General features: G+C 63.3%; 2 protein-coding genes across 13 annotated transcripts in view; both read left to right on the top strand.

Moving 5' to 3' along the window:
* Positions 1-2,320, top strand: part of EHBP1 (EH domain binding protein 1) — a 225,387-nt gene extending 223,067 nt beyond the window's left edge. For all 12 annotated transcript variants that reach the window (XM_075035592.1, XM_075035591.1, XM_075035594.1 and 9 more), the window contains 2 exons: positions 1,059-1,173; positions 1,362-2,320. In XM_075035592.1, the coding sequence (XP_074891693.1) occupies positions 1,059-1,173; positions 1,362-1,452 (206 nt within the window). In that variant the 3' untranslated portion in view covers positions 1,453-2,320. The remainder of the gene's footprint in view (positions 1-1,058; positions 1,174-1,361) is intronic.
* A 3,770-nt stretch (positions 2,321-6,090) lies between these two features.
* On the top strand, positions 6,091-10,267 carry OTX1 (orthodenticle homeobox 1). Its single transcript, XM_075036785.1, has 3 exons — positions 6,091-6,881; positions 7,467-7,618; positions 8,335-10,267. Exons 1-3 carry the CDS (start codon positions 6,785-6,787, stop codon positions 9,088-9,090), a joined length of 1,005 nt encoding a protein of 334 aa, XP_074892886.1. The 5' UTR covers positions 6,091-6,784; the 3' UTR covers positions 9,091-10,267.
* Positions 10,268-12,665: the final 2,398 nt, after the last annotated feature.

Raw genomic sequence — 12,665 nt, 5'->3', positions numbered from 1 at the left:
TTGTGAAGATTCACATGGTAACCGGTGGTGAGCATTGTTCGGGTTATCTGAATAAGCACCAGCCATGTGAGTTTTAACATGATCGCCCAGGGCAATGGAAAGAGGGGGGAGAAAGCCAGAAGGACTGTACCCTCTCTCCCCTTTGCCTTCGGGAAGCGCGGCCAAGGAGGAGGAGGAGGAGGAGGAGGAGGACACGGCCGGGCCGGTGGCGATGGCTTCTCCCGGTGGGGTTTGGTTTTTGGGTTGGGGTTTTTTTTTGGAGTCGGTGTCCTCTTTCCCTCCCGCTCCTCATTTGTCCTGCTATCTCCTTCATCATCTACTGCTCCTGCTTTTCATTGTTTACCTTCTTAATGAGGGAGGCGGGGAAGGCTGGGGCTTGACTGACAGCGCGACAAGCCCTTACGGTCTGGCTGGAGAGCCGGAGGCTGCGGGGTGGCCCCGGGGGGCTGCGGCGTGCGGGGCCGGGCCGGGCCGGGCCGGGCAAAATCCCTTTGGGAAAAGCGAGGCGGCTCCGTCCTCCGCCGCCTGCCAGCGCCGGCGGTGGCGGGGCCCCGCGATAGTATGTAGCAAGTGTATTTTTACTTCAAAGGGGAAAATGCTAATTGACTGATACCTGCTTTTAAAGTTACTGCGAAGCATATGGTGCCCAGTGTGAGATTCCTGCAGCTGCAAAGAGCGAGCGAGGAATTAGCAAAGAAGAGCCGGGTTGCAGGGAAACAGACTTTCCTCCGGGGAGGGGAAACTCGGTAAATGTCCGTGCCCGTCCAGGAAACAGTCGTGGGGGGAAAAAAAAAAGACAAAAAAACCACCAAAACCAAAAACAAACCACCACAAAACAAACCCCCCAAACGACCCCAAAGTCGCTGCTGAGGTGGGCAGGGAGGCAAAAGGCCGGCGGGCTGCGCTTGTCCCCGCGGGAGCTCCCGCTGGCGAGAGCGGCAGCGGGCCGGGCCGGGCCGGGCCGGGCTCGGTGTCCCCGCCGCCTCGGCCCGGGTCTTGGCGCGGCTGGCTGCGCCCCGGCGTCTCACCGCCGGTTTGGTTTTGTTTTTCTCTCGCAGACTGGCAGAAGACGGAGGCGCAGAAGAGGCGGGAGCAGCTTTTGCTGGACGAACTCGTTATTCTCGTTAACAAACGGGACGCGCTGGTCAGGGACCTGGACGCCCAGGAGAAGCAGTGAGTCTGGGCGAAGGGGCGGGGGGGGTCCCCGCCGAGCCGCCACGGCCCCCACGGAAAGTTTGGGCCAAGTCCGCGGGCGCCGTGGCCGTGGCCGGGGGGGAGCTCGGCGCGGCCGCGGAGGAGAGTGGGGCGGGCGCGCATCCCGCGCAGTCCCTCACCGTGCCTCCCGCCGCCTCTTTCCGCAGGGCCGAGGAAGAGGACGAGCATTTGGAGAGGACCCTCGAGCAAAACAAAGGCAAGATGGCCAAGAAGGAAGAGAAATGCGTCCTCCAGTGAGCGGCCTTCCCGCGGCGGTGGCGAAATCGCAGCGCGGCTCTTTCTTACGTTTTTAAAACGCCGACGTGAGGACTGGAAAGAAAAAAAGAAAAAGATGTTTTAAAAAAAATTTTAAACTTTTTTCCATTTTCTTAGGCCAGATCTAGGCTGCGCCGGGCCCCGCTCTGTTGTTTTTTAGTTTCCATTCCAGCGAACTCGCGTTGTACCATGGTTTCCTTGTGGGCTCAGCTCTTCTGCCGAAAGGGTTTGAAATGAAATCGCCGAGAGCCCGGGCGTGCGGGTGATGCCGGAGATGTGCGGAAGGAGCAGAAGAAACAAAGTCTGTCCCGGTTTCTGTAGCTGGAGGAGGGCTGAGTTTTGAAATAAATACGTTTTTGTTGTAATAGGATTAGAGAGGGGGATATAGGAAAAAAAAATCACTGGGAATGGTTTCATCTAGTCCTGCCATATGTAATACTTAATAAGCTACCTACATTTTATAGTTAGGTCAGATCCACCCCAGTTATTATTAAAAATGTGCTGTATTTACCAGTGTTTTATTTCAGCGGTTTTACATTTCCCCGGGAGCAGAGCTGAGCTGCTCTGGTTTACTCGGGGGATTTCTCCCCCAGAGTGAGGGCAAAGCCCGGGGAGCGGCGCCCGGCCCGGGGCAGCCCGGCCGTTCCCACCCGCGGACCCGGGCCGTTCCGCCGCTCCGCGTTATTTATTGCGCCCGGGCCGCGTGTCCCCCGGTCGTCCCTCCCCGCCCCGTCCGTGTGCCCCCACGCGTGTCCCGCTCTCGCATCGTCCCTTCGTGGAGCTCGTCTCGTTTATTTATTACAATACCGAGTCATATATAAGATTTTCAATAAAAGCCGAATCTTTCTTACCGTAACTGCCGCTTTCCTCTTTACCTGAGAAACTCCCTCCCTCCTCCCTCCCTCAGCCGGCCGGGGAGGGGGCGCGGGGGCCGGGAAGGGCCCGACCCCGGGCCGGGGGGGGAGGTGGGGGCGGTGGGCAGCGGGGCTCGGCCGTCCCGGCCGCCGCCGCTTCGCCAACGCAACGAAACCCAGCAGAGGGAAAAGTTTTTCGTTTGTTTTTAATAAAACGCAAGTCGGGGAGGGGGAAGTAAAACTTTTCCCTGCGGGGCCGATGCCGCCCGCCGGCCGGCGTGGGGGGTGCGCGCCCAAAGCCCCGCCGCGGCCGCAGCCGCGCAAGAAGCGCGCCCGCGGGGAGCTGAGCGGGCGGCGGGGCCGGATGGAGCCCAAACCCCGCGGGGGGACGCGGCTGCCGTCCCGGGAGGGGACAACGCGCCCCCTCCCGCCATCGCCGGCGGCTCCGGCTGCAACTGCGACCTCCCGCTCCCACCGAAACAAAAATAACATATTCCGGGTGGAGGGGGGAAGCGCCCGGCCTCGCGCGAGCGGCCGCCGGTGCCCGTGGGCTGTGCCGGCCCGGGGCCGGGGAGCCGGGGGCTGCCCCGGTGCTCACCGGTGGGTTTGGCCCCGCGCGAAGTTATAGAGGATGCGCGCAGCGCCCCGCCGCCAGGAGGGGCGGCCGGGGCGGCCGGCGAGGCCGTGCCCCTCTGCTCTCTCCCAAAAACACCGGGGGGGGGGGGGGGGGCGGGGAGAGACGCTCCGAGGGCTCCGCGGCCGCGGAGGGCGGCGGAGGATGGGGATAGGAGAGGGCGGCAAAGCCCGCGGCGCTGCCTGCCCGGCCGGGCGCCGACGGCTGCTGAGCCACGAAGCCTGGGGCTGTCCCCGGGGGGCGAGGGGGGGCCGCGGGCGCGCATCCACCCCCCCGGGGGACCGGTGCTTTTCTGTCTTTTAATGCGAAAAAATTAACTCAGACCCCGGATTGCGGGAAAAATAAGTGCGTGTTCGTGTATCTGTGTGCCCCCGCCTCCCGCCCGGGAACCGGCCGCTAGAGCCACCCCCCCCCCCGCGCCCCGTGGCCGGCCCGAGCGGCCCGAGCTGCCCCTGCCCTTCCCCGCCGCCGGGGCCGGGGGGACGCGCAGCCCGGCCCCCTGCCCGCCCGCAACCCCCGCCCGGCCGCCGACCTTACCTGGGCGCAGCGGGGAGGGCGCAGGCTCCGTCTGGTGGAGGGGAGGGGGGGGGGTCGGAGAGAGCCGGGACCGTCACCTCGGGGGGGCGGCGAGCCCCGCGCCCGCCCTGCCCGCAGCCCCCGGCCGAGCCTGCGGGGAGACGCCCGCAATTGGGGATTAGCAACCGCCGTGGTTGCGGGGGGGGGGGTTTGGAGGGGGCGCAGATACCCCCCGGTGTGTGTGTGTCGGGGGGACAGCCCCCGGGGGGGCGACTGCTGCCCGCCAGGACCGGGGCAGTCCCGGAGGGGCGAAGTGATGGGAAGGCGGCGGGGGGGGAGCGCAGCCCGGCCCGGGAACTGCCCCGGCGGGACCGGGGCAAAACGGGGGCTGGGGGGGGGGGGGAACTGCGACCCCAAACCCTTCCTTCTCCCTCCTCCTCCTCCCTTTGCTTTTTTGTGAATGGGCCGCGGCGCCTTTGTTGCGGGGAGAAGTGCCCGTGTCGCTGACTTCTGTGGGCGAGCGGAGGAGCTTGAAAACCTCCTTTTCTCTCCCTGCCTCGGCCCATCGTCTCCCTCTCGCCCGGATTAGACGGGTCCCTCCTCGCCCGGGAAAAAGAGGGGAAAAGAAGGAAAAAAAAAAAATAAAGGCGGGGGGGGAGGAAAACCGCGCTTTGGTCGGGGCCGGCGGGCAGCGCCTTTGAACATTAGCTCGCTTTCAGCTCCAGCTGCAATTAGAGGGAGTTGATTTGGGGAGACCAACAAAAGCCGCGCACCGGAGCCCTCGTTAGAGGTCCGGGGCCGCTCCGCCGCCTGCGCGGCTGCCGCGCCCCGCTCCGCGCCCCGACCCCGCCGCTCCGCGCCCGCCCCGCGCCGCTTCGCGCCGCTTCGCGCCCACCGCCTCTGCGGGCAACGAGTCGGGCTGCGCGGAGGGGCGCGGAGCGGCGCGGCGTGGTGGGTCCCGTTCCCCCCAGCGCCCCCCGCCGCCCCTCTCCCCGGCCGCCCCCGCCCGCTCGCCCCCCGCGGCGCGGAGCAGCCCCTGACTTCAGGACACGCGGGGAAAGGTGCGGCCGCTGCTTTTTTATTATTATCTTAAAGCACAAAGTTTGGGCGAGCCTCCAGACACCGGAGGGGGGCCGGGAGCCGGCTCCCCCCTGCGCCACCACACCGCCTTCCCCTCCAGGAGCGCCCTCCGCGCCGGCGCAGGCGGCTGCCGAAACTTTTCCGCGCTCCCTTCGGACGGCGGGGCCGCGGAGCGGGGCAGGGTGCTGGCCTGGGGACGGGACGGGACGGGCAGAGCTGCGCGGGCGCGTAGCGGCTCCGTCCGCACAACTTCTCTGACGATTCCCACCCCTCCATCCCCCTCCGCGGAGGTTGCGCCGGGGGCCCTGCGCGCCCACCCCTCTCCCCCCCCCCGCCCCGACTCCGCCGGCCGGCTCTCCGCGCCGCCGGGGCCGGGTGCGCGGGGGAGCGCGGAGCGGCGCGGGGCGGGGGGGCGGGGGGGGGCGCGGAGGGAGCCGGCGCCCTGCGCTGCCATTGCCCGGGCGGCTGTCAGTCAGGCGGGGAGCGGCCGGGGATTGGCGCCGGGCTGGTTACGCAGATGCTTTGCGCGCACATACAAGGGTAGGGCCGGGGGTAGGTGATCAATCCTCATCAGGGCCGCGGCTCCATCGCCCCGACAGCGCGGGCCGCCGGCAAGGTAACGCGGGGCGCCCCGACAAGTCGGGGGTGCGCGGCTCGGCTTCGGGCATCGCCCCCCCCCTTCCTCCTTCCCCCCCCCGGCCCCCCTCCCCATCCCGCCTCTCACCTGCCTGACCCCCACCCCGCCCGCCCGCCCGCCCCCTCCGCGCAGCCCCCGCCCGCTCCGCCCTGCCCTGCGCGCAGCCCCCCGCCGCGGCGGGGGCTCCGCAGGTGGCCGCGCAGGTGAGGCGGGCGGGGGCGGCGGGGACCGCGCTCCCCGACGGGGCGGGCGGCGGCGGGACGGAGCGGGCCCGCGGCAACCCGCGCCCGGGGTGCGTGTGTGTGTGCGCGGGGGGTGGGCACGGCCGGGCCGGCGATGGCCCGGGATTTTCCTCTTTCTCTCTTTTTTTTTTTTCCCCCCGTATTTCCCCCTTTTTCTCCCCTCTCGCCGCCCGGGACGGTCCCGTTCCGCCGCGCTCCCCGGCAAAGTTATGCAACGCCGGCTCACGGCGCTGCCGCCCGGCCCCGGCCCGCCGGGGGGTGCCCCTCACCCCCGCCCAAAACCTACCAGCCCCGCGGGCCGGGGCGCCGCCGATGCCCCCCCGGTGGTAGTGGTGAGGGGGGTCCCGGCCTCGGCAGCGGGGGCCGCCCCCGGGGCTCGGCGGTGCCGCCCGGGTCTCTCCGCCCCTTCCTCCCCTCCGCGTTTATCTGCGGCTTTTTGCCACCCAGCCCGGCCGCTGCCTCCCGCGCCGGCGGCCGCCGGGTCCCGTGTGCGTGTGTCCCCGTGTGTGGGTGTGGGTGTCCCCCCCGGCCCCCGCCCCCGGCCCGGCTCTGCCGGAGCCCCCCCCGGCCCCGGCCCGGCCCGGGCTGCCGGCGCCGGGTGCCCGCGCTCTCCCTTTTCCTTTCCCCTTTTTTAACTCTTATCCATTTCTAATTAAAACGTCCCCGTCTGCTCGCTTTTACATTAATTATCCTTCCCTCCTCTGGTACCTCCTTTTGATTCCTAATCCAATTATCTTTTTAAATAATTGCTTTATCTCTCCCCATCGCCGGGCACTGTTGCCTCTCGGCACTTGCACGCAACTCGCCTTCGTTTAAAATAAAACAATAATAATAAAATGTACAGTTAAAGGCCGCCTGCCCGGTGCCCCGGCGCCGGGGTGCCCGCAGCCCCGCGGCCGCCCAGCCCCCCGGGCGCCCCTCGGCAGGACTCGGGGCGGCCGGACCCCTAACCCGCTTCTCTCCGCTCTCTCCCCAGGCGCTCCGGCCTCGCCTCTGCGCCGGGAAGAAATCCGCCTTTTTGTTTCCCGATCCTCGTTGCCGTTTTAATTTTTTTTCTTTTATTTTCTTTTTTTTTTTCTTTTGCCTCCCTTTGCCTGCGATCGCTTGAGGACCTCGCGGTGGTGACGGCAGGACGGAACGAAAAAAACTCCTTTTACGCTGATTTTGTGCTCTGTTTTTTAATTGTTGTTGGCTTCTAATTTTTTTGCCTCCTGTTTGGGGTTTTTTGGGGGGTTCTTTTTATTGAGGCTTTTTTTTTTTTTTCCTCCTTTCCCCCCCTTGCCACCCCATACATTTGATTTGATTTGTTTTTTTCTGTGGGACTTTGGAGGAAACCTGCCCAGCTTCTAGCATGATGTCTTACCTTAAACAGCCCCCTTACGGCATGAACGGGCTGGGGCTGACGGGCCCCGCCATGGACCTGCTGCATCCCTCCGTGGGGTACCCGGGTGAGTGCCCCGCTCCGTGGCCCCCTCCCCATCCCTGCCATCACCCACCCACGCCCCGGCAGGCATCTGCCCGGGAGCAAGCGGAGGGGAAAATGCTCCGTCCCGGGTGGGTTTGGAGGAACCCGTGGGGCCGTGCTGTTTGGGGTGGGCTACGAGGTGGGTGCCCCCGCTTGCCCACACCCGTGGCTGGAGAGACCGGGGTGGGGGGGACAGCGCCGGCCCCAGCTGAATTTCCTCCCGTCCCCGGGGCTTCTTCGTTCCCATCGGGATTTTTAAGGATAAAAAAGCTTTTAAAAAAAAAAAAAAAGTAGATTTATTTTGACTCAACGAAATCTCTCCGTTCATCCCACTGGGGCTGGGCCAGACCCTTCCCCACTCCCGTGCCGCTCCCCCTGCCCGCAGCGGGACAGGGTCCGGCCCGGGCGGGCAGTGCCCGACTGCTGTGGGGCTGGGGCAAGCGGGGAGCACCGCTGCTCTTCGGGGCTGGGGAGGGGATGCTTCTCAGGCCCCTGCGCCAGGGGTGCCGGGGGGTTGCGGGAGGTGCGGGGGGCCCTGCGTGACTGGTGTGGCGGTGCTTGCCCCCAGCCACCCCACGGAAGCAGAGGCGGGAGCGCACCACCTTCACCCGCTCGCAGCTGGATGTGCTGGAGGCACTCTTCGCCAAGACCCGCTACCCTGACATCTTCATGCGGGAGGAAGTGGCCCTGAAGATCAACCTGCCCGAATCCCGAGTCCAGGTACCGGACCTGCACGGGGGGGGGATCCCGCGCCGCTGTGGGTTGGGGGGATGCGGGGGCACCCCGGCTCGGCTGGCGCTGCTCGGACCCGGCCCTCCATCCACGCTTATCCCTGTTTCCTCGGGGCTGGGATGCGCACGGGCTCCCGGCCATTTGTCCGTCCCGCTGTGGGGGCATCCAGGCGAAGGGGGGGCTTTTATTTTTCTTTTTTATCCTCTTTCATTAATTTTATTTTTATTAATATTTTTTCTGTCCCTTTCTACCTGCCCCAGGGCATAGCAGCCCCACTAGCTGGGGATTTCCCAGGGGTGCTCCCTCCGGCACTGCTCCCTGGATGATGATGCCTAGTGGGGTGGGATATGCAGGCAGCACCCCATGCAGGATCTGTCCCCCAAACCCATGTTTTGTCACTGCGCCGGGGACATGCACGAGCGGGGACACCCCAGCCACTGGCCCTGGGCATCCTTGCTTGGGGTGGGATGCAGGGTGGCCCGGGTGTCAGGCGGGGCAGTTTTTTTTTATGGTGTGTGGGGGTGTGCGGTGCTAATGGCTGGGCGTGGGTGCTGGGAGAACTGGTGCCAGGGTGAGGTTGGTTGGGTGCTCCTGCGGTGAGGAGGGGTGGCGGGACGAGCGGAAGGGCTTTGGGGCCCTCGCTTGCCCTGCCGCCCCTCCTCGCCCCGCTGCTCATCCCCGTGCACACCATTTTCTCACTCCAGGTCTGGTTCAAGAACCGCCGTGCCAAGTGCCGGCAGCAGCAGCAGAGCGGCGGCGGGGCCAAGAGCCGTCCGGCCAAGAAGAAATCCTCACCGGCTCGCGAGAGCTCGGGTTCGGAGAGCAGCGGGCAGTTCACGCCACCGGCAGCGGCCTCCAGCTCGGCCTCTTCTTCCTCCTCCAGCTCAGCCTCGTCGGCCCCGGCGGGTGCCCCGGCTTCTCTCAGCACCCCGGCGTCGTCCATCTGGAGCCCGGCTTCGATCTCTCCTGGCGCGGCACCGGCAGGGGTGACGGTGCCTGAGCCCCTGCCGCCGGCCGCCGCGTCCTGCATGCAACGGGCCGGCCCCGCCGCCGCTGCCGCCTCCGCCAGCTACCCCGTCTCCTACGGCCAAGGCGGGGGGTACGGGCAGGGTTACCCCGCGCCGCCCTCCTCGTCCTATTTCGGGGGCGTGGATTGCAGCTCCTACCTGGCGCCCATGCACTCCCACCACCATCCTCACCAGCTCAGCCCCATGGGGCCCTCCTCGGTGCCCGGCCACCACCACCACCACCCGCTGAGCCAGAGCTCGGGCCACCACCACCATCACCACCACCACCACCACCATCAGGGTTACGGCGGCACCGGGCTGCCCTTCAACTCCTCCGACTGCCTGGACTACAAGGAGCCTGCCGCCGCCGCCGCCTCCTGGAAGCTCAACTTCAACTCCCCTGACTGCCTCGACTACAAGGACCAGGCGTCCTGGCGCTTCCAGGTCTTGTGAGGGGCCGACCACCATTCCCCCAAGTCGCCACGTACCCCCCACCCGGGGTCTCCCCGCTGCCTCTCGGGCAGGACTCTGGCTCCGGCTCTTCTTCCTCCTCCTCCTCCCCCCTATTCATTAGCAATGGCAATGCCCCGGGAGGGGTCCTGCCACCCCCATCTCTACTGACTGATATTTATTTGCTTCCTGCACCCCTCCAGTGGGTTTATTATAATTATTATTTTTTTAAACACAACAGAAGAGGAGTTTAAAAAAAAAAAAAAATAAAGAGCCTAGCGTCCCCCCTGCTGCCACCCCGGGCAGAGGCGCAGGCTGGCTCCTGCCCTGCCGGTGCCCCCTCCACTTCATGCGGGGGGGCCTCACCCCCCACCCTGGGTGCAGGAGCCCCCGGCTTGCCGGTCCTGTACAGCCTCTTGCTGCTGGGAGCGGCGGGAACGATGTAAATACTAGGTCCGTTCCAGTGACCGTGATTATTTTTAGTTGATGCTGTTGGGTTGGCATTTATCTAGAGTCTAACATGGAACAGAACTTAAAAAAAAAATTTTTATTTTAATTTTTTTCCCTAAAAACAAATCTCTCCCTGTCTCGCGTCCTCTGTCCGTCCTCTGTGCAAGCTCCGTCGCGCTGTCCTGGGGCTGGGGGTGGGCAGCAGCCCAGGGGGGTGCCCAGAGGGGAGGCAAAGGGGGAGGGAAGTGCTGCCCCGCTGATCCGCAACCTGCAGACCAAAAAAACCAAAACTTTTGGAAAAAAATTTAAAAAATAATAAAAGGAAAGAATAAAAAAAGCAGAAAAAAAAAGTTTTGGTTTATTTTTTGGGGAGAGGGTTGCAGGGGGAAGCAGCTCTGCTTTGGGGTTGGGGGGCATGACTTTTTGGGGGTGTGTTTTTTGGTTTAGTGGGGTTTGTTTTGTTTTTTTTTTTTTTTTTTAGTCCCTTCTGTCGGTTGGTGTGTTTTTTGCAGGTCCGGGCTGCAGCCCTGTGTGCCTGGCTGCCTTACCCGACCCAGGCTGGTGCTTTCCAGCAGCTTTGCCCCGCAGGGGGAGAGGGATCATGTACATGTGATTTTTGATGCCGTAACCCCATGCTTACCCCTTCAACTGTAAGGCAACCCCCCCCTCCTTTCCCCCACCCCAATAAAATCCAAACTAATAAACGTGGTGTTCTGTCCTCCTTCCTCCCCCCCCCCCCCCGCCTCCTCTTCCCCAGGAAACTTCCTTGGGGCGAGCGAGGCACTGGGAAATACTTCCTGGGGGTTACTAGCAGGTTGGGGGGGGTGTGATGAGCTCACGAATGCTCTGGAGGGGGGAGACCCACTGCTGCCTCTGTGAGTGTGGGCTAGGGACCTGCTTTTATGTTAAGTGACGCTCTTAATTGGTTACTGATTTATTGCTGCACTGTGGTGCCAGTGGGACCCATAGGATGGGCAAATGCTGTCCGAAACAGCAACACCCCCCCACACCTGGTGGGGCAGCCCCACAGACTCCGGACCCACGGGTGGTGGTGGGGTGCAAGGGCCACTCGGACATAAAGCCATGCAGACAGACCTCTGCCCCACTGTGCAGGCAGGTGCTGGTCAGGATGCTCGGCACCCACCCGTGCTTCCAGCCCTGGCTCCCAGCGTTTCCCTCCTCAGCCACTGCTGGCTACGAGCCAGCTGGGGAAGGGGGGGATCAATTATTTCTTGTGACATTCTCCCCCTCTTTTTTTTTTTTTTTTTTTTTTCCCCCAGACCTTCCCCGCAGTTGTTGGAGGCTGCCCACTGGTTCTGGGGCCGTTCCCACTCCCACGGGACTGGGGCCAAGGGGACCCACTGCTGCCCTGCTTGCACCATTGATGCACTGGGGGGAGCATCCCCAAATTCCCATCCTCTTCCCTGTGATCTTGCAGCAGCGCCCACTGCAGCCGGGAGCTCTGGGGCTGTGCCGTATGGCCCCCATCCCTGGTGTCCCCAGGCACCCCTGGGGCAGCGGAGACCATGGAGGGGGGGTGAGAGTTGTCGAGGCACCGGCGTGCTCCAGGCAGCCACTTTGGTGAAGGTTTGCATCCCAGTAGGGTGCAAATGGGGCTGGCAATGTGCAGTCACAGCTGCTGGGAAATGGGCTGCGGTGGGAAAACCAGCAGGGTCAGCCCCAGGTACCACTGGCTCAAGCCCCGTGCATCCTTCCAGGGTCACGGCCACGGCACAGCCCCGAGGCGGGGGGGGGGCGATGGCCTCCAGCACCCGCATGGTGCAGCAGGGAGACATGGGAGGGGATGGGTGCAGCTGAGTTGATTTTAGGGGATTTTTTTTTTCTTTCAACAGTTCTTCTTCTTGTCTCCTTCAGTGCATATATATATATATACACACACACACACATATATTTAAGTGTTTTTAAATACATCTATCCATATAAAATAATTGTTCTCTTCTGCAAGTACTAGTAAAGCACTCATCATACCAAAGGGTGGCTGTATAGGCAGTTTGAGGGAGGACCATGCATGCTGGGTCTGGTTGCTACCAGCCTGTGCATCCCCAAGCCCTTCTTTTAAAGGGAAAAAGTTATCACAGCCCTCCTGGAGCTGTAAAAAAAAAAAAAAATCTGTGCTGGGAATGAAGTGAACTGAAGTTGGCCTCCCAGAGTTAGTGACCACATGAGCGACAAGAGACAGCAAATGTATAAACCCCCCCCGCTTCATCTTCTGTAAACAAAAATTACACACACTTCATCTGCCTTAAAAATTGTGTTTCATAGTAACTCAGTAAATCAGCGATGCTGAGAGATGCAGCCAGGATAGGAGCTGAATTTTGGGTTTGGTGACACGGTCCTAAACCTCTTCATCCAGCACCCCACAGCATGGCTGGGCCTGGGGTCTGCTTCAGGGTTTGGGTGCTCGTGTCCCCCAGGGGAATCCCCCCCTATCTGGGCACCCAGCAGCACCTGGGTGCCACAGCCCAGTGGCTTCTCCAGCATCCCCCACACCGCAATTTGGGCATTTTTCTTGTCCTGCTCGTGCAGACCCGGAGCACGGCAGCGGGGCTGGTCGCTGAGCTCAGCTGGCGGCAGGGGCGCAGAGGAGACCGATTCCAGATCACATCAAATAATGGCTTTGCCCTCAATGCCTGGCTGCCTTTTTTTTTTTTTTTTTTTTTTTTTTTTTTGTTGCATTTCTCCTAGCCTTGGTGTTTCTTTGAAGGTCGACAAGCACGACTACGAGCAGCAACAGCCGGTTTGCTGGAAAACAGCTAAAATTGCTTATATTTTTTCTTATATCATGTAGAACCGCCTGGAAAAACAGCGGGGTGACTAACCAGTGCAATGCCTGCCGGCAAGCTGAGTGTGGTCAGGCCTCGTGTGGGTCGGTGCCAGCAGCGTGGGCAAGGCACAACTTGTGCCCGTTGGTGGGCGAGCGTGGGCCAGGGAGGGTCGTGCCTGGGTTTGGGGGGAGGGGGGCCAGCACCCCTCCCATTTTGCTAGCAGCACGCCTGCACTGCTGGGGCTTGGGTGGCCGAGCAAACGTCTCCCACCGTGGGCTTCCCCGAGGCTCGAACAGGCGCTGCCGTCCCGAGCACAAGTCTTGGCAGGTAAAGCGGCACGCC

This window comes from Buteo buteo, chromosome 9 (genome assembly GCF_964188355.1).
Source record: "Buteo buteo chromosome 9, bButBut1.hap1.1, whole genome shotgun sequence".
Taxonomy (NCBI): domain Eukaryota; kingdom Metazoa; phylum Chordata; class Aves; order Accipitriformes; family Accipitridae; genus Buteo; species Buteo buteo.
Note: the sequence above shows the minus strand (reverse complement) of the source record. Positions and strands in the feature narration are given on the sequence as shown.